At 44.9% G+C, this 20,994-nt stretch overlaps 2 protein-coding genes across 3 annotated transcripts in view; one reads left to right on the top strand and one right to left on the bottom strand.

Annotated features, from left to right (window-relative positions):
• The window catches only part of LOC106568406 (exosome RNA helicase MTR4), a 74,931-nt gene extending 73,892 nt beyond the window's left edge, over positions 1 to 1,039 (bottom strand). The window contains exon 1 of the mRNA XM_014138719.1: positions 900 to 1,039. Coding sequence (XP_013994194.1) covers positions 900 to 991 — 92 coding nt within the window. The 5' untranslated portion in view covers positions 992 to 1,039. The remainder of the gene's footprint in view (positions 1 to 899) is intronic.
• Positions 396 to 20,994, top strand: part of dhx29 (DEAH (Asp-Glu-Ala-His) box polypeptide 29) — a 30,028-nt gene continuing 9,429 nt past the window's right edge. The window contains exons 1-14 of one of the 2 annotated variants that reach the window (XM_014138718.2): positions 396 to 411; positions 1,412 to 1,607; positions 1,814 to 1,887; positions 1,976 to 2,089; positions 2,224 to 2,353; positions 2,471 to 2,598; positions 2,774 to 2,917; positions 3,222 to 3,348; positions 8,066 to 8,233; positions 8,615 to 8,783; positions 9,746 to 9,866; positions 10,557 to 10,919; positions 11,021 to 11,287; positions 11,544 to 11,687. In XM_014138718.2, the coding sequence (XP_013994193.2) occupies positions 1,442 to 1,607; positions 1,814 to 1,887; positions 1,976 to 2,089; positions 2,224 to 2,353; positions 2,471 to 2,598; positions 2,774 to 2,917; positions 3,222 to 3,348; positions 8,066 to 8,233; positions 8,615 to 8,783; positions 9,746 to 9,866; positions 10,557 to 10,919; positions 11,021 to 11,287; positions 11,544 to 11,687 (2,115 nt within the window). In that variant the 5' untranslated portion in view covers positions 396 to 411; positions 1,412 to 1,441. Of the gene's footprint in view, positions 412 to 1,052; positions 1,252 to 1,411; positions 1,608 to 1,813; positions 1,888 to 1,975; positions 2,090 to 2,223; positions 2,354 to 2,470; positions 2,599 to 2,773; positions 2,918 to 3,221; positions 3,349 to 8,065; positions 8,234 to 8,614; positions 8,784 to 9,745; positions 9,867 to 10,556; positions 10,920 to 11,020; positions 11,288 to 11,543; positions 11,688 to 20,994 lie in introns of those variants that run through there. The other variant, XM_014138717.2, reaches the window with a different exon arrangement.

The following is a 20,994-nucleotide window of genomic DNA, read 5'->3' on the forward strand; positions in this document are numbered from 1 at the left end:
AAGTCACTGAGCTCTGTGTGTTCTATTTTATACACCTGTCAGCAATGGGTGTGACTGAAATGGCCAAATCCACTCATTTGAAGGGGTGTCCACATATACATATATATTTACTACTGCTCCATATCTTGGCAGGTTATTATTCCACAGCAATATCTGGCTGATCTTCCAAAGTGTGGTCCTTTGATAAGGGTCAAACTTCAAACTGAATGAGGGACACAGTGAAACATCTGTACAGAATGGCATATTGGGAAGGATTACACCTGTAATACCAGAGACAGAAGTGCCCCCCCCCCCGTTAAATTACAGCCAATTAACTAAGCAGACCAGACCCAGCCGCTATCGGATTGGTGCATGGGAGATCAACCCCGTTAAGCAGACCGGAACTGACCATTTATTTCAAAAGTCAACGGCGTGAGTAAAATAACGTAATTTATCTACCATCTTTAATACCAGCCATATTGCAACCGATGCGTATCTACGTGTCTAAACGTTAACACAGCGTCGGGATTGTAATGTAGTTCACGAGGCCATCGTGGACGAAGTTAATGTCTGAGGACTGTAGGGAGAAGGCAGAATGCTGCCTAGTTTGATAGTTACCTTCCGACTATACTATAGCTAAAATCACTAACACTAGATATTTGAACGAATAAAATGTGGCAAAATGTTCATACTGGTAAACACACAAGTCTCACTCCCAAGAGTCTGGGATTAAATATAAACCAGTGTAAATGTAACGTTAGGCATTGGGCTGCAAAGTTAGTAGCTAGCCGTCGTTAGCATTATTTAGCCAGCAAGGCTAGATGCTGTTTGCGAGTGTTCTCATTTGATAGTTGTCTGTGTCATTACTTTATGAATTGAAAATAACTTTCTAACCGAATGAAAACCCATAACTAACATACCCCTTTTCAGGTATTGGTGGTTTCTTTTTAGTTGAAGATGTTTGTTCTTCATCGAACACGCTGAACAAATCGTCTCCAAAGGCGTCCGCCATGATTGCAAGATGAAAACACACAAATCCCACAATGCAACAATATTACTTCCGCTACGGCAAACGGAAACTACCAATTCATAACTCGCGAAAAATATTTTAGACGCGTTTTATTATTTGGCAAACTAGCCACAGCATTATTATGAATATAGAAAATATGCTGGACTCCACTCTTGAATAGTCAATCGTTTATACTGCCGATATACTAGTCTAGTACAGCGGTGTTATAACGTGTTATTATAACGTGACAGACAGATTGCGTTGTAAGTGCTTGTGTCTTTTCACCGGTGTCTGCAAGGTGTAGCTGTTTTCTAACTAGCTAACGTTACTAGCTAGCTATCTGTTTTTAGAGTAGCCAGACAACCGTCATATTTTAAGAAACATATGAAATTAGCTGTTGACTGATGTTTTTAAATGTATTAGACCTGTAGGGCAACAGATCGCAGTCTCTCAATGGGTGGAAAGAAGAAGAAATCAGCCACTGTCCCTACAGTCCAACCGGCAGCAGCAGGCAACAATGTTCCTGCTGCTGGAAACGGCGTGGCTGACCCTGCTACTACTGGGAAAAAGCAGAAGCCAACTCCTGCTAAAGCTGCTGTGAAAGAAAACAAGCCAAAAGGTATGTCACTCATATAAAGTAATGTCTAGTTAGCTAGCTAGATCTGAGCAGAGTTAGGTCTCAGAAGACTGTGGCTGTTGTTATGAGTCAGAAACCCCTGGTGGGTAATGATAGCCTGTAATACATGATTCAATGTTGGATGGCATATGGCAGGCATAATTAAACCATCTATGTGAGTCTGACACTTTCATTGACTCGTTTGACAGGTCCAAAGACCTACAGCCTCACAAACACAGCACAAGTGGACACAGGAGGAGTCACTGACAAGTCTATACTCAAAGTAAGTGTGCAGAATAGACTGATGTTTAATCCTGTTATTAGCCTACTACTTTATAAACACGTCCTGAAATGTTTTACTTCTGTTACAGGTTGTCATTCAAACAGACTTGGAGAAGAAGATCATCAAACTGATCAATGATTTCAGGCAAGAGAATGGAGACAAAGGACCGATATCAGGAAGACTCACCAACAAGAAACTGCTGGTAAAGAATATCATGTGTCACAGTAACAAACGAGCCTTGATTCACATGTCTGTCATTATGTATTTTGTTAATCTATTCTAATGTCATGCTTTGTGTTACACTGTCATGATGTAGCCTGTGATTGTGTTTTACAGGATCTCTACTTAGCTCTGCAGAAGTTCAAGTTTAAGACGGAGCACATTGAGGAAGCCATGAAAAGCAGTGTGTTGTATGGAGGAGACCTGCACTCTGCCCTCGACTGGCTTTGCCTGAACCTGAAAGATGGTACTTTGATTTTCAAATTGTCCGTTCTTTTTACCTTCTTATCGCAATAAACTTCTCACTGATCCTCTGACTGACTCGTTTTACTCTAGCTTTCTTTCATTCCCTCCTCTCCTTCAGAGGAGCTGCCAGCAGGTTTCAGTCAGAGGATGCAGGAAGAGAACCATGAGACCAAGCCAAAGTTCCAGCCTGCACCCCAAGCACCCGAACCTGAATCTCCCAAAGAGCCGAAGAAAGAGCCGGCAAAGGTGGGGAAAATATAGCCTTGATCCACCCTTTCCTATTGTGTTGCTTAGAGTATGCGGAGCGAAGGTGACATTTACAGTCTGGCAATGTAAGATTATGGGAAACATTTTCTACACATTCTGAGTCTGTGAGTCAATGAATGATCAGTCATCTCCATGGTGATCTCCATGTTGACAGGTGAATGTGAAGGATGAGGGGGCCAGTGTGAAGGAGTGGATCCTTAGATACGCAGAGCAGTCCAGTGAGGAGAGCAGCGAAGAAGAGGAGGAGCAGAGTGGGAAGAAGACACGGAACCCAGAACTGGATGAGAAGTTTGATCCGGTAAGCTGAACTCAGCAATCATGTCACACATTCACCTGTTACACTGACATGTACTGTATAAATTATGACAATCTAAGCTGGTCTTACTTTTCTCATAGCCTGGGTGCAACTCTGTTTCTGTGCTCTTGCCAACACATTATGGAATGTTTAGCATGACAATTCCATAAGGAGTTGGCAAGAGAGCAGAAACGGACTGGCACACAGGCTACTTTTCTGAAAGTTCTAGGGACTATAACTACTGGGTACTACTTGATGGGTAATACTGTTTCCCTTCACTCTGGTTATGTCATGTGATGTTGTGTAGAACGACAGGTACCTGGTGCTCACTGCACAGCTGTACGATGCCAAGGAGATGGCTGCTACAGCCAAGGCCAAGAAGGACAAAGGAGGACAGAGGACTGCACAGGACAGAATCAGAGTCATACAGCAAGGTCTGTCTGGGTCCTCCATTGTCAACTGAACACCCACATTATCTACATCAGGGATGGGCAACTTTGAACGGGGATGGGGGGCCACAAAAAAATCGGAACTCATCATGAGGGGCCTCAGTGGCATGTGGGTCTCCGTACCCACATCCATACCCACACATGCAGTCAGAGCCGGCCCTAAGCAAAATGTTGTGTCCCCCCCCCCGCCCCAACAACAGAAACATTTTGCCATTTTAAAGCACGTTTGCTCCAATTCTACTCATTTAGCCACGGGGCAAAAATAAGATTTTGTTATTTTATAACTAATTTCATGCAATTCTACAAATTTTGCCATGGGTTGTAGAGAAAAATGTGAAGTTTTACAGCTACTTTCCTGCAATTGTACACATTTTTCCATAGGGTGGAAAGAAATGTTAGCAGTTTTTAATATGATATCTGAGTCAGAGTGATTAACAAAATCAATGGGGGACCACCCAGTCGGTAATTCAACCATGATTACTACAAGTTTAGATAACTTACCAATCTAAAACAATTTTTACTTAAGTGACTGTCAGTAACCACGTTTCCATCCAACTATTTAATTACCTGACGCGTGAATAAAGTAACAACCGGGCTGATGGAAACATGAAATGCCGGTGCAGTTTTATAAATGCCGACAGACAATTTGTTCGTTAGACATGGTGGGATCTTTTTGTGTCTGTAAAATTAATTATGCAAGAAATGGCGGTAGAAACACCTTATGATATAATAACAATAACCATCATATGGAAGTAAACTTGGAGTCATGCTGTATGGTCCTCCCACTACGACTCAGGAAAGCATACAGTTTATTAGGCTACAGATGAAATAAGTTATGATCTTCACAGTGGTGATAGTGCAAGGTGATGAGCTTGGTGCTCCTTTCCAATAAATATTGAGGGTCTTACTCTGTTGACATCAATGCTTGGCCGCCGTTTGACAAATACAAATAAATCGCTCTCATCTATAATAATCTCAATATGCAGGTAGTCTACCCGCAGTGTATCTGCGAGCTGTTGGTTAGAACGCATGTGCCAAGACGAGAGTAGGCATATTTGCTATATAACACAACAGTTTTGTGACAAAACCATCAGTAGAGTTGAAAATGCAATGGAAACCCATTGGAATTTAATGGCAAAGTACATTTTTATGTGCACTACGTCATCACGCACAGCCTTTTATCCACAAAAGGTCAGTTTAATTGAAACACATCCCTGGTGGGAAAATGCTCATATTGTTTTATACACATTTTTGAATATTTGCATGAAAATCTGTTGCAAACTGGATGGAAACCTAGCTACTGACTAACATAGAAAGAGAAACTGCTGATGCACAACCAATTTTCGAAATTGCACTTTGTGTATTCTACTATTCTAACTCTCAACAGTAAGCTGAGACCCGACTGAGTTCCTAAAAAAATATATATTCAGTACCAGTCCTATGGTACTGTAAATATTTGTTATGTTTTGGTATTTGGAAATGTATCCGTGGGCCTACATAATGGGGGCCGCTGCCAGTTGCCCACCCCTGATCTGCATACATTCTTTAAAACTATTTACAATAACATATTCATCAATGTTCCGTATTTGACCACAGAGCATCCTTTTTGATAATATTTCCTAGAAGTAAACTCAGCAAAAAAAGAAACGTCCTCTCACTGTCAACTGCGTTTATTTTCAGCAAACTTAACATATGTAAATATTTGTATGACCATAACAAGATTCAACAACTGAGACATAAACTGAACAAATTCCACAGACATCTGACTAACAGAAATGGAATAATGTGTCCCTGAACAAAGGGGGGTCAAAATCAAAAGTAACAGTCAGTATCTGATGTGGCCACCAGCTGCATTCAGTACTGCAGTGCATCTCCTCCTCATGGACTGCACCAGATTTGCCAGTTCTTGCTGTGAGATGTTATCCCACTCTTCCACCAAGGCAACTGCAAGTTCCCGGACATTTCTGGGGGGAATGGCCCTAGCCCTCACCCTCCGATCCAACAGGTCCCAGACGTGCTCTTCGCTGGCCATGGCAGAACACTGACATTCCTGTCTTGCAGGAACCCATGCACAGAATGAGCAGTATGGCTGGTGGCATTGTCATGCTGGAGGGTCATGTCAGGATGAGCCTGCAGGAAGGGTACCACATGACGGAAAAGGATGTCTTCCCTGTAACGCACAGCGTTGAGATTGCCTACAATGACAACCAGCTCAGTCCGATGATGCTGTGACACACCACCCATGACCATGACGGACCCTACACCTCCAAATCGATCCCACTCCAGAGTACAGTCGTGGCCAAAAGTTTTGATAATGACAAATATTAATTTTCACAAAGTCTGCTGCCTCAGTTTGTGTGATGGCAATTTGCATATACTCCAGAATGTTATGAAGAGTGATCAGATTAATTGCAATTAATTGCAAAGTCCCTCTTTGCCATGCAAATGAACTGAATCCCCCAAAAACATTTCCACTGCATTTCAGCCCTGCCACAGAAGGACCAGCTGACATCATGTCAGTGATTATCTCGTTAACACAGGTGTTACTGTTGACGAGGACAAGGCTGGAGATCACTCTGTCATGCTGATTTAGTTTGAATAACAGACTGGAAGCTTCAAAAGGAGGGTGGTGCTTGGAATCATTGTTCTTCCTCTGTCAACCATGGTTACCTGCAAGGAAACATGTGCCGTCATCATTGCTTTGCACAAAAAGGGCTTCACAGGCAAGGATATTGCTGCCAGTAAGATTGCACCTAAGTCAACCATTTATCGGATCATCAGGAACTTCAAGAAGAGCGGTTCAATTGTTGTGAAGAAGGCTTCAGGGCGCCCAACAAAGTCCAGCAAGCGCAGGGACCGTCTCCTAAAGTTGATTCAGCTGTGGGATCGGGGCACCACCAGTACAGAGCTTGCTCAGGAATGGCAACAGGCAGGTGTGAGTGCATCTGCACGCACAGTGAGGCGAAGACTTTTGGAGGATGGCCTGGTGTCAAGAAGGGCAGCAAAGAAGCCACTTCTCTCCAGGAAAAATATCAGGGACAGACTGATATTCTGCAAAAGGTACAGGGATTGGACTGCTGAGGACTGGGGTAAAGTCCTTTACTCTGATGAATCCCCTTTCCGATTGTTTGGGGCATCCGGAAAAAAGCTTGTCCAGAGAAGACAAGGTGAGCGCTACCATCAGTCCTGTGTCATGCCAACAGTAAATCATCCTGAGACCATTCATGTGTGGGGTTGCTTCTCAGGCAAGGGAGTGGGCTCACTCACAATTTTGCCTAAGAACACAGCCATGAATAAAGAATGGTACCAACACATCCTCCGAGAGCAACTTCTCCCAACCATCCAGGAACAGTTTGGTGACGAACAATGCCATTTCCAGCATGATGGAGCACCTTGCCATAAGGCAAAAGTGATAACTAAGTGGCTCGGGGAACAAACATTGATATTTTTTCCTGGGTCCATGGCCAGGAAAGTCCCCAGACCTTAATCCCATTGAGAACTTGTGGTCAATACTCAAGAGGCGGGTGGACAAACAAAAATCCACAAAATCTGACAAACTCCAAGCATTGATTATTCAAGAATGGGCTGCCATCAGTCAGGATGTGGCCCAGAAGTTAATTGACAGCGTGCCAGTGCGGATTGCAGAGGTCTTGAAAAAGAAGGGTCAACACTGCAAATATAGACTCTTTGCATCATCTTCATGTAATTGTCAATAAAAGCCTTTGACACTTACGAATTGCTTGTAATTATACTTCAGTATTCCATAGTAACATCTGACAAAAATATCTAAAGACACTGAGGCAGCAGACTTTGTGAAAATGAGTATTTGTGTCATTCTCAAAACTTTTGGCCAGGACTGTACAGGCCTCGGTGTAACGCTCATTCCTTCAACGATAAACGCGAATCCGGCTATCACCCCTGGTGAGACAACTGCGACTCGTCAGTGAAGAGCATTTTTTGCCAGTCCTGTCTGGTCCAGTGACGGTGGGTTTGTGCCCATAGGCAACGTTGGTGCCAGTGATGTCTGGTTAGGACCTGCCTTACAACAGGCCTACAAGCCCTCAGTCCAGCCTGTCTCAGCCTATTGCGGACAGTCTGAGCACTGATGGAGGGATTGTGCGTTCCTGGTGTAACTTCGGCAGTTGTTGTTGCCATCCTGTACCTGTCCCGCAGGTGTGATGTTCGGATGTACCGATCCTGTGCAGGTGTTACACGTGGTCTGCCACTGCGAGTACGATCAGCTGTCCGTCCTGTCTCCCTGTAGCGCTGTCTTAGGCGTCTCACAGTACAGACATTGCAATTTATTGCCCTGGCCACATCTGCAGTCCTCATGCCTCCTTGCAGCATGCCTAAGGCACATTCATGCAGATGAGCAGGGACCCTGGGCATCTTTCTTTTGGTGTTTTTCAGAATCAGTAGAAAGGCCTCTTAGTGTCCTAAGTTTTCATGACTGTGACCTTAATTGCCTACTGTCTGTAAGCTGTTAGTGTCTTAACAACTGTTCCACAGGTGCATGTTCATTAATTGTTTATGGTTCATTGAACAAGCATGGGAAACAGTGTTTAAACCCTTTACAATGAAGATCTTTGAAGTTATTTAGATTTTTACTAATTATCTTTGAAAGACAGGGTCCTGAAAAAAGTTTATATAGGTTTTATTTTCACACCACATATTAATGGTTATGTTTCTATTCACATTTTAGAGATGAAGCCACTAGAATCCCATCCTATGTTCAACACAGCGATAAAAGTTGTAGACACACCCAAAGTTGAGGAGAAGAAACCACCTGCTCCAACTGAGGGGAAGGAAGAACTGGCATTTGGCCTGTTTGAACAAGCTGAAAAGGAAACGCCCCCTCCCGCAGAGAAAAGTAAGTATGGATTGACAAAACATCTTTGTTTGGTCAATCTGAGGGGAGGACAGCTCATAATAATGGCAGGGATGGAGCAAATGGGATGGCATCAAACACATGGAAACCATGTGTTTGATGTTGGTGATACCATTCCACTTATTCCGCTCCAGCCATTACCAAGAGTCCGTCCTCCCCAATTAAGGCTCCACCAGCCTCCTGTGGTGTCAACTGAGTATATGATGCACTGTATCTGTACTTATTCAAAACAATAGTGCATGGCAGTGGTATATGAGTGTACAAATGCATACTAAGTTGTGTAGTAAAATCCTACACATTACAGTATAACTGATTGTGGTACTGAGGTTTCGTATTAAAACATCACATTTATTTCTGTCTCAGCAGCGAAAAAGAATGAGCCTAAAGACATCCGTAACTTTGACTACACGGCTCGCAGCTGGACCGGCAAGTCCCCCAAACAGTTCCTGATTGACTGGGTCAGGAAGAACCTCCCTAAGAGCCCTGCTCCCTCCTTCCAGAAGGTTGCTGCTGGGAGATACTGGAAGTGCAGGTGAGTGATTGGATCCAATCTCAGGATCTCTGGCATGTTGTTAAAGTAGTCCGCAGGCTTGTGATCAATGCCATTTCATTCAGTCAACTCTGCTTTTTAAATGAGTTTTCATTGAGTTGGAATTTCAGTTCATTAAAATGAAATTGACCTTAACATTGGTAGTCAGAGAAGCTGCACATCTGTTTTCTGCAATCTGTTATCCTCCAGGGTTAGTGTTTGGAAGATGGACAGTTTTAGCCTGGCTGACATGGTACACAGCCAGGGAGAGCTGACACACTGGTCTGGACAGGAGTCTGTTTTAAATGCAGAATTCACGCACAACCACATCAACAACCACACACAGCCCCTGAGAGCCACACCCTAACCCTGATACAACCACACACAGCCCCTGAGAGCCACACCCTAACCCTGATACAACCACACACAGCCCCTGAGAGCCACACCCTAACCCTGATACAACCACACACAGCCCCTGAGAGCCACACCTTAACCCTGATACAACCACACACAGCCCCTGAGAGCCACACCCTAACCCTGATACAACCACACACAGCCCCTGAGAGCCACACCCTAACCCTGATACAACCACACACAGCCCCTGAGAGCCACACCCTAACCCTGATACAACCACACACAGCCCCTGAGAGCCACCCACTTCCGTGAGGTCTCAACAACCCCCAGGAAAGAAAAAAAGTTTGAAAGAACCAATCCGGGTTAGTGGCAGTGGGGCTCGGGGGCTGTGTGTGGTTGTCTATGTGGGCGTTTGAGTGAGAAAGGCACAGAGGAGAACCAACCAGTAAAAAATCACAGCCCCCTTCATTATCGTGCCTGCAACATCAAGGAGCCTTTCCAGGTGGTGAAGTCAGGAAGACTTGGAGTTTGGTGTCAGCCAAACTTAGACAGTGTATGACGTGTTGTGATTAAGTTTTGTCTTACAGTAAGACTGGTATTGTTTCTCCCAGGGTTCGTGTTCAGAGACTGGATGATGTTTTGGAGGTTTGTCCCAATATCCTCACTGAGGACGGCATGCAGGCTCAGCACCTGGGTGCTACACTGGCCATCTACAACCTATGTAAAGGACAGGTGAGTTCATATTGTATGTAACCTCAACTAGAGTCAGGTGTGTTTCTGATGGTGTTTTACATTCCAATAACCGTAACCTGTGTCTCTGTCTCTCTCTCTGTCTGTGTCTCTGTCTCTCTCTCTGTCTGCGTGTGTCTCTCTCTCTCTCTGTCTGTCTGTGTGTGTGTGTCTCTCTCTCTGTCTGTGTGTGTGTGTCTCTCTCTCTGTCTGTGTTTGTGTGTCTCTCTCTCTGTCTGTGTGTGTCTCTCTTTATTTCTCGGTCTCTCTTTTCCTCTCGCTCTCTCTCTGTCTGTGTGTGTGTCTCTCTCTCTCTGTGTCTGTGTGTGTCTCTCTCTTTATTTCTCGGTCTCTCTTTTCCTCTCGCTCTCTCTCTCTCTGTCTGTGTGTGTCTCTCTTTATTTCTCGGTCTCTCTTTTCCTCTCGCTCTCTCTCTGTCTGTCTGTGTGTGTCTCTCTCTCTGTCTGTGTGTGTCTCTCTTTATTTCTCGGTCTCTCTTTTCCTCTCGCTCTCTCTCTGTCTGTGTGTGTGTGTCTCTCTCTCTGTCTGTCTGTGTGTGTCTCTCTCTCTGTCTGTGTGTGTCTCTCTTTATTTCTCGGTCTCTCTTTTCCTCTCGCTCTCTCTCTGTCTGTGTGTCTGTCTCTCTCTGTCTCTCTTTCTCTCTCTCTGTCTCTCTCTCTCTCGCCATCCCAGTCAGTCCATATGTTGATCCCTCCCACGTACCGTGAGGTGTGGCTGGAGTGGCGGGACAGCGAGCAGGCAGAGGAGGAGGAGCTCCGCACAGCCATCAACAAACCCCGAGACCAGTTCATCGCCCGACTGCTGACCCGGCTGAAACAGCAGCAACCCCAGAAGAAGTGTCCTTCTCCCCAGCCAGGGCTGCAGGGAGCTGGGGACGAGCTCGAGGATGACTGGGAGAGCCTGGCCAACCTGGAGGAAGAGGAGGACCCAGGGAAAACCATTACCCCGAAGCAGAGAGGCGGTGGTGTTGCAGAGGTGGCGGCTCGGGCCCTTCTTCTGAAGCTCCGTGACTCGGCCCTGTCCAGGCGGTTACAGGTCTGTAATGTTTTTAATCTATTTTTAATCAGTTTTAATGTCTTATCAATAGTTGTAATATTGTGGAGTGACACTTTACTAAATGTTTATAAACTCTACAGATGGACAGAGAGCAGCTCCCGGTGTTCCAGCACCGCGTGCGGGTTATGGAGGCTCTGCGGCGCAACCGTGTGGTAGTGGTGGCGGGGGAGACAGGCAGCGGGAAGAGTACCCAGATCCCCCAGTTTATCCTAGAGGAGCTGCTGACTGGGGGAGCTGCTGCCCAGCCCTGTAACATAGTGGTCACCCAGCCACGCAGGATCTCTGCCATGAGTCTGGCCAGCAGGGTGTCTCAGGAGCTGGGCTGTGACGACGGGCCTGGATCCAAGGTTAGAGGGAATCGGTGATGGGCTGGTGAAAGTGGTTAGGGGGTTTGAGATTGGATTGAGCTTGACTACAATAAGTTGCATGTAGGTTGGGGTGGTGGAAGTGGTTAAAGGGTTACGTTAGGGGGTTTTGTGTGGTTTAGGATATATAGGGTACCTCAAAAAGGTTAGGTGTTGTGTAAGGGAAGAGTTGAAAGCAGAATGCAACACATTTGATGGAGGTATTTTCTATTATTTGTTTACAATGTTGATGTTTCAGTCGTCGCTGTGCGGGTACCAGATCCGGATGGAGAACAAGTCTTCGGACTCGACCCGTCTTCTGTACTGCACCACCGGGGTTCTCCTCAGGAAGCTGCAGCAGGACCACATGCTCAGCTCTCTGACCCACATCATAGTGGACGAGGTATTTAATTATTGTTATTTATATATATTCTTTTATGTATTTTACCCCCTTTTTCTCCCCAATTTCGATCTTGTCTCATCGCTGCAACTCCCCAATGGGCTCGGGAGGTGAAGGTCGAGTCATGCGTCCTCCGAAACATGACCCGCCTAGCCGCGCTTCTTAACACCCGCCTGCTTAACCTGGAAGCCAGCCGCACCAATTTGTCGGAGGAAACACCGTTCAACTGACGACCGAGGTCAGGCTGCAGGCCCCCGGCCTGCCACAAGGAGTCGCTAGAGTGCGATGAGCCAAGTAAAGCACCCCCGGCCTAACCCTAACCTAACCTGGACCACGCTGGGCCAATTGTGTGCTGCCCAATGGGACTCCAGATCACGGCCGGTTGGGATACAGCTCGGGATCGGACCTGGGTCTGTAGGGACGCCTCTAGCACTGCGATGCAGTGCCTTAGACCGCTGGGCCACTCAGGAGGCCGCTATTTCATTTTTTAAGATACTTTACCAGCAGTATACCACCCTGCATCACACTGCTGGCTTGCTTCTGAAGCTAAGCAGGATTGGTCCTGGTCAGTCCCTGGATGGGAGACCAGATGCTGCTGGAAGTGGTATTGAAGAGCCGTAGGAGGCACACTTTCCTCTGGTCTAAAAAATAGCCCAATGCCCCAGGGCAGTGATTGGGGATATTGCCCTGTGTAGGGTGCTGTCTTTTGGATGGGACGTTAAACGGGTGTCCTGACTCTCTGTGGTTACTAAAGATCCCATGGAACTTATCATAAGAGTAGGGGTGTCAACCCCGGTGTCCTGGCTAAATTCCCAATCTGGCCTGTCGTATCTCTGACTATGATTAAATTATATGACATGCTATTTTATCAAATCGATTACCTAACGTTTAATTTATTACGTGGGGCGGCAGCATAGCCTAGTGGTAAGGGTGTTGGACTAGTAACCGAAAGGTTGCAAGATCGAATCCCCGAGCTGACAAGGTACAAAATCTGTCGTTCTGCCCCTGAACTAGGCAGTGGGTTACACTGTCCCTAGGCCGTCATTGAAAATAAGAATTTGTTCTTAACTGACTTGCCTAGTTAAATAAAGGTTAAAAAAAATCAAATTAAACCATGCAACAATTAAACCATTAATAACATGGGGCACCACGGAAGAATTCGTTTATATAGAGTGGTTATCTCCCGAATCCACTCTTAAAGATCTGAAGATCTTTTATATCAATAGCAGTCAATTATTAATCATCACCTCGATCGGTCTCATTCTTTGTTGTAAGAAATGGGTTATCTGCACGAACCCTAGCTAATAAGTTGAATCAGCAATACACAAATTGGCTTAATTATTTATTTATTTATATATACACACACACACACACACACACACACACACAGGATAGATCATACATCGATTACTTATCATGTCATGAAAGGCCCCTAGTGGGCTAACCAGATATGATGACTGGTTACACAATTGTAGGGGGTTGGGTTTGAATGAAAGAGCGGGAAGACTGAGGGACAAAGAGATTGGGTCTTTATCGGACCTTGAGAAGCTATGCTACCGTAAATACAGAATCTTATGCATTCTAATAACCGCCCATTTGGAAAAGGAAAATGCAGCAAGATATATATTTACTCTGTTGCGCTTCGATAGATTGGTCGAAGATGGAAGACTGGTTTATCCAGCAGAGATCCCCATTGTCCTTTGAAGAATATTTCTGGTCGTAGTGTTGTAGAGCTGGTACGTTAAAGTGCCCTGTCGTTCTTCGGAGATTGTCTGTCCTTTCCTAGGCCACGTTTACAGCTGCAGCTGATAACTCAACGTCTAGGATGTATCACTTCTTTAGTGAATAATCGTTCAAAGTTCATACCAAGTTGCCATAATCAGTTTGCACTGTATTCTGGCTGGTCTAGTCAAAATTCACCAGGTGATCGTCACCTCCACTTTGAAATTTGCCCTTTTAAACGTTAGGACATCAGTCCTAACATTTCTGGAACTAAATGTTAATTTTGTTAGGTTGAAGTTGAAATTAGCCCTTTTAAACGTATGGACACCAGTCCTCACGTCATCGGGAACTGAGGTTGACTTCCATCAACGGGCTTTTGTACTGGGGGAGAGAAGGGCATGTTTCATAGTTCTCAACCAATGTCTGTCCACTTGGGCGTGGCCACAGAGTGAGCATAAGTTTACTTATGAAAACAATTCTCTCATTTAGAAGCTAAAATCACATTTCATCTTCTCACAAATAGTTTCATATTTAAACATTTAAATTGCACAACAATTCCATGTGAATCTGATCACTAGAATGTGTAGACTTTCCAAGATAAATTTATGTCGTCTTATTATCGGATATAATGTCCCAGACAACAACTGATCTGACATCATATTCTTTAAGGACCAACGGACACTTTCAACTGGTTGAGAAAGGGAAATATTGTTCCATTCCCCAACCTTTTGATGGTACCATACTTTCTTTGTGGTAACACAGGGCTTTCCAAGAGTTCATTCTGTAGAGTGGAGAAAAAAGGGGGAAAGGTATTTATGGGGGGGTCATAAACCTCACCCAACAGGGTAACGTCATGACAGGCCCTCAAACCATCACAGTCACACAATCATTGTTTACAATTGGCTCATTCATCCCCCCTCCTCTCCCCTGTAATTATTCCCTCAGTCAATTTACCCGGTAAAATAAGGGTTCGATTTATGAACCGGAGCTGATAAAGCATCAGAGGTGCCGCTCTATTTAGTTTTTATTATTTTTATAAAATTTAACCTTTATTTAACTAGGAAAATCAGTTAGGAACAAATTTTTATTTTACACCGGCCAAACCCGGACGACGTTGGGCCAATTGTGTGCCGCCCTATGGGACTCCCAATCACGGCCGGTTGTGATACAGTTTGGATTCGAACCAGGGTGTCTGTAGTGGCGCCTCTAAGTGCTTTAGACCACTGCGCCACTCAGGAGCTGGAGTGTCCGTACTGTGAGCATGTGACATGGGGAGCGGGTAGGGAGAGACGGCAACCAACCAAGCCGACTCTCGCAATAGTAAACTAATAGTTGCCATAACTAGGTTATTTGTCATCAAATATGATTACGTGGTACCTGTCTTGACTGCATCAAACCAGGAGAGTTAGTTAAGATAGCTAACGCTAGCTAGCTAGGCTAATTGAGGCTGCAGTGCATGCGCTTTCTCATCCTACAGTTACAAATAACAACAACTCCATTCAGAATATTAAATAGCAGCCTGCCAACCTGTTGGCGCTTGGTCCTTGTAGCCTACCCTTTAACTTTTAATTCCGTCATTTTAATTACATCTTCCATTGATTAAATACACAACATGGCAAAAACAAATGTATGTGGACACCTGCTCGTTGGCCCCACTTTGCTGCTATAACAGCCTCCACTCTCTGGGAAGGTGAGTAGTGTATCTCCTAGCTTTTGCCACACACGGAGCGAGGCTCTATGACTGTAGCCTATTGCCGCTTGATGACTTATGACTGGCCAACAACAAATTACACGTGCCACGCTACATTCTCATGAAAAGCAAGAGCAGCTGCATTAAAATGTCTCTCTCTACTGCAGCGGTCGCGTTCTGATCTGTACGGGCCCTTCCTGACAAGTCAGTAAAAATTACACATACCCGAGACGCGTACAATGCTCTCCCTCGCCTTCCATTTGGCAAATCTGACCATAATTCTATCCTCCTGATTCCTGCTTACAAAATAGTTTTTAAGCAGGAAGCACCAGTGACTCGATCAATAAAAAAGTGGTCAAATGAAGCAGATGCTAAGCTACAGGACTGTTTTGCTAGCACAGACTGGAATATGTTCCAGGATTCCTCTGATGGCATTGAGGAGTACACCACATCAGTCATTGGCTCCATCAATAAGTGCATCGATGATGTCGTCCCCACAGTGACATACCCAAACCAGAAGCCATGGATTACAGGCAACATCCACACTGAGCTAAAGGCTAGAGCTGCCACTTTCAAGGAGCGGGACTCTAACCTGGAAGCTTATAAGAAATCCCGCTATGCCCTCCGACGAACCATCAAACAGGCAAATCGTCAATACAGGACTAAGATCGAATCGTACTACACCGGCTCTGACGCTCGTCGGATGTGGCAGGGCTTGCAAACCCTTACAGACTACAAAGGGAAGCACAGCCAAGAGCTGCCCAGTGACACGGGCCTACCAGACGAGCTAAACTACTTCTATGCTCGCTTCGAGGCAAATAACACTGAAACATGCATGAGAGCACCAGCTGTTCCAGAAGACTGTGTGATCATGCTCTCCGCAGCCGATGTAAGACCTTTAACCTCTCTGGGCCAGTGGGACGTTAACGTCCCACCCTAGTCAACAGCCAGTGGAATCGCGTGGCGCGAAATACAAATACTTCAAAAATGCTATAACTTCAATTTCTCAAACATATGACTATTTTACACCATTTGAAAGATAAGACTCTCGTTAATCCAACCACGTTGTCCGATTTCAAAAAGACTTTACAGCGAAAGCAAAACATTAGATTATGTCAGGAGAGTACCCTGCCAAAAATAATCACACAGCCATTTTCAAAGCAAGCATATATGTCACAAAAACCAAAACCACAGCTAAATGCAGCACTAACCTTTGATCTTCATCAGATGACACTCCTAGGACATTATGTTATACAATACATGCATGTTTTGTTCAATCAAGTTCATATTTATATCAAAAAACAGCTTTTTACATTAGCATGTGATGTTCAGAACTAGCATACCCACCAAAAACTTCCGGTGAATTTACTAAATTACTCATGATAAACGTTGACAAAATACATAACAATTATTTTAAGAATTATAGATACAGAACTCCTTTATGCAAACGCTATGTCAGATTTTAAAATAGCTTTTCGGCGAAAGCACATTTTGCAATATTCTGAGTACATAGCTCGGCCATCACAGGCTAGCTAATTTGACACCCACCAAGTTTGGGGCAACCTAAACTCAGAATTACTATTAGAAGAATTGGATTACCTTTGCTGTTCTTCGTCAGAATGCACTCCCAGGACTTCTACTTCAACAACAAATGTTGTTTTGGTTCCAAATAATCCATAGTTATATCCAAATACCTCCGTTTTGTTCGTGCGTTCAGGTCACTATCCGAAGGGTAATGCGCGAGCGCATTTCGTGACAAAAAAATTCTAAATATTCCATTACCGTACTTAGAAGCATGTCAAACGCTGTTTAAAATACATTTTTATGCTATTTTTCTTGTAAAATAACGATAATATTCCAACCGGACAATGTATTCATTCAAAGATTGAAAGAAAAAAATGGAGAAGTCTCGTCAACGCGCATCTCAGTCTCACTGTCCCCAGGCAGGCCACTTACAAACTCTGCTGCTGTACTTTGCCCAGAGACAGGAGACACGTCATTCCGCTTTCTGAATGCTTTAGAGAGCCAATGGAAGCCTTAGAAAGTGTCACGTAACAGCACAGATGCTGTAATGTCGATAGAGATGCAACAGAAGGACAACAAATTGTCAGACAGGGCACTTCCTGCATGGAATCTTCTCAGGTTTTGGCCTGCCATATGAGTTATTTTATACTCACAGACACCATTCAAACAGTTTTAGAAACTTTAGAGTGTTTTCTATCCAAAGCTACTAATTATATGCATATTCTCGTTTCTGGGCAAGAGTAGTAACCAGTTTAAATCGGGTACGTTTTTTATCTGGCCGTGAAAATACTGCCTCCTAGCCCCAACAGGTTAAACAGGTAAACATTCACAAGGCCGCAGGGCCAGACGAATTACCAAGACGTGTACTGCGAGCATACGCTGACCAACTGGCAAGTGTCTTCACTGACATTTTCAACCTCTCCCTGTTCGAGTCTGTAATACCAACATGTTTTAAGCAGACAACCATAGTCCTTGTGTCCAACCTGCCTAAATGACTACCGACCCATAGCACTCACGTCTGTAGCCATGAAGGGCTTTGAAAGGCTGGTCATTGCTCACATCAACACCATTAACTCAGAAACCCTAGACCCACTCCAATTTGCATACCGCCCTAACAGATCCACAGATGATGCAATCTTGATTGTACTCCACACTGCCCTTTCCCACCTGGACAAAAGGAACACCTATGTGAGAATGCTATTCATTGACTACAGCTCAGCGTTCAATGCCATAGTGCCCTCAAAGCTCATCACTAAGCTACAGTGAGGGAAAAAACTATTTGATCCCCTGCTGATTTTGTATGTTTGCCCACTGACAAAGAAATGATCAGTCTATAATTTTAATGGTAGGTTTATTTGAACAGTGAGAGACAGAATAACAACAACACAAATCCAGAAAAACGCATGTCAAAAATGTTATAAATTGATTTGCATTTTAATGAGGGAAATAAGTATTTGACCCCCTCTCAATCAGAAAGATTTCTGGCTCCCAGGTGTCTTTTATACAGGTAACGAGCTGAGATTAGGAGCACACTCTTAAAGGGAGTGCTCCTAATCTCAGCTTGTTACCTGTATAAAAGACACCTGTCCACAGAAGCAATCAATCAATCAGATTCCAAACTCTCCACCATGGCCAAGACCAAAGAGCTCTCCAAGGATGTCAGGGACAAGATTGTAGACCTACACAAGGCTAGAATAGGCTACAAGACCATCGCCAAGCAGCTTGGTGAGTAGGTGACAACAGTTGGTGCGATTATTCGCAAATGGAAGAAACACAAAAGAACTGTCAATCTCCCTCGGCCTGGGGCTCCATGCAAGATCTCACCTCGTGGAGTTGCAATGATCATGAGAACGGTGAGGAATCAGCCCAGAACTACACGGGAAGATCTTGTCAATGATCTCAAGGCAGCTGGGACCATAGTCACCAAGAAAACAATTGGTAACACACTATGCCGTGAAGGACTGAAATCCTGCAGCACCCGCAAGGTCCCCCTGCTCAAGAAAGCACATATACATGCCCCTATGAAGTTTGCCAATGAACATCTGAATGTTCAGAGGACAACTGGTGAAAGTGTTGTGGTCAGATGAGACCAAAATGGAGCTCTTTGGCATCAACTCAACTCGCCGTGTTTGGAGGAGGAGGAATGCTGCCTATGACCCCAAGAACACCATCCCCACCATCAAACATGGAGGTGGAAACATTATGCTTTGGGGGTGTTTTTCTGCTAAGGGGACAGGACAACTTCACCGCATCAAAGGGACGATGGATGGGGCCATGTACCGTCAAATCTTGGGTGAGAACCTCCTTCCCTCAGCCAGCCAGGGCATTGAAAATGGGTCGTGGATGGGTATTCCAGCATGACAATGACCCAAAACACACGGCCAAGGCAACAAAGGAGTTGCTCAAGAAGAAGCACATTAAGATCCTGGAGTGGCTTAGCCAGTCTCCAGACCTTAATCCCATAGAAAATCTGTGGACGGAGCTGAAGGTTTGAGTTGCCAAACGTCAGCCTCGAAACCTTAATGACTTGGAGAAGATCTGCAAAGAGGAGTGGGACAAAATCCCTCCTGAGATGTGTGAAAACCTGGTGGCCAACAACAAGAAACGTCTGACCTCTGTGATTGCCAACAAGGGTTTTGCCACCAAGTACTAAGTCATGTTTTGCAGAGGGGTCAAATACTTATTTCCCTCATTAAAATGCAAATCATTTTATAACATTTTTGACATGCGTTTTTCTGGATTTTTGTTGTTGTTGTTATTCTGTCTCTCACTGTTCAAATAAACCTACCATTAAAATTATAGACTGATCATTTCTTTGTCAGTGGGCAAACGTACAAAATCAGCAGGGGATCAAATACTTTTTTTCCCTCACTGTAAGGACCCTGGGACTTAATACGTCCCTCTGCAACTGGATCCTGTACTTCCTGACGGGCCGCCCCCAGGTGGTAAGTGTAGGAAACAACACATCCGCCACGCTGATCCTCAACACGGGGGCCCCTCGGGTGCGTGCTCAGTCCCCTCATGTACTCCCTGTTCACTCATGACTGCACGGCCAGGCACGACTCAACACACAACACCATCATTAAGTTTGCCGATGACACAACGTGGTAGGCCTGATCACCGACAGCGACGAGACAGCCTATAGGGAGGAGGTCAGAGACCTGGCTGTGTGGTTCCAGGACAACAACCGCTCCCTAAATGTGATCAAGACGAAGGAGATGATTGTGGACTACAGGAAAAAGAGGACGGGCTGTAGTGGAGCAGGTTGAGAGCTTCAAGTTCCTTGGTGTCCACATCACCAACAAACTAACATGGTCCAAGCACACCAAGACAGTTGTGAAGCAGGCACAACAAAACCTATTCCCCCTCAGGAGACTGAAAAGATTTGGCATGAGTCTTCAGATCCTCAAAAGGTTCTACAGCTGCACCATCGAGAGCTTCCTGACTGGTTGCATCACTGCCTGGTATGGCAACTGCTCGGCTTCTGACTGCAAGGCACTACAGAAGGTAGTGCGTACGGCCCAGTACATCACTGGGGCCAAGCTTCCTGCCATCCAGGACCTCTATACCAGGCGGTGTCAGAGGAAGGCCCTAAAAGTTGTCAAAGACTCCAGCCACCCTAGTCATAGACTGTTCTCTCTGCTACCGCACGGCAAGCGGTACTGGAGCGCCAAGTCTAGGTCAAAGAAGCTTCTAAACAGCTTCTACCCCCAAGCCATAAGACTCCTGACCATCTATCCAAATGGCTGACCATCTAATCAAATGGCTACCCAGACTATTTGCATTGCCCCCACCCCCTTTTTTTTTTTTTACACCTCTGCTACTCTGTTGTTATCATCTATGCATAGTCACTTTAATAACTCTACCTACATGTACATACTACCTCAAATAACCGGTGCCCCCGCACATTGACTCTGTACCATTACCCCCCTGTATATAGTCTCGCCATTGTTATTTCACTGCTGCTCTTTAATTACTTATTACTTTTATTTCTTATTCTTACTCTTGTTTTTTTCAAATGCATTGTTGGTTAGGGGCTCATAAGTAAGCATTTCACTGTAAGGACTACACTTGTTGTATTTGCCACATGTGACTAATACAATTTTATTTTATTTGACCCATGACAATCATATCAGATCTGACGCAGACCTGTGAAATTATTTAGAATTCTGGATCTGGACCCGCTCGGGTCCCGATTGCGTCTGGAATTCGGGTCCAGGTGGATCCGTGAAAACCTCTAGTCTGGACATCTGACCTCTTACACACTGCCCACTGTGCCCAGGGTTCGGTCAGACTCTCACACTTCAGTCTGTGCATGTTTCAGATCAACTACATTGCAGCCAAACTGGGCAGACTTACTAATCTACATATTAC

Source organism: Salmo salar, chromosome ssa13 (assembly GCF_905237065.1).
Source record: "Salmo salar chromosome ssa13, Ssal_v3.1, whole genome shotgun sequence".
Classification (NCBI taxonomy): Eukaryota; Metazoa; Chordata; class Actinopteri; order Salmoniformes; family Salmonidae; genus Salmo; species Salmo salar.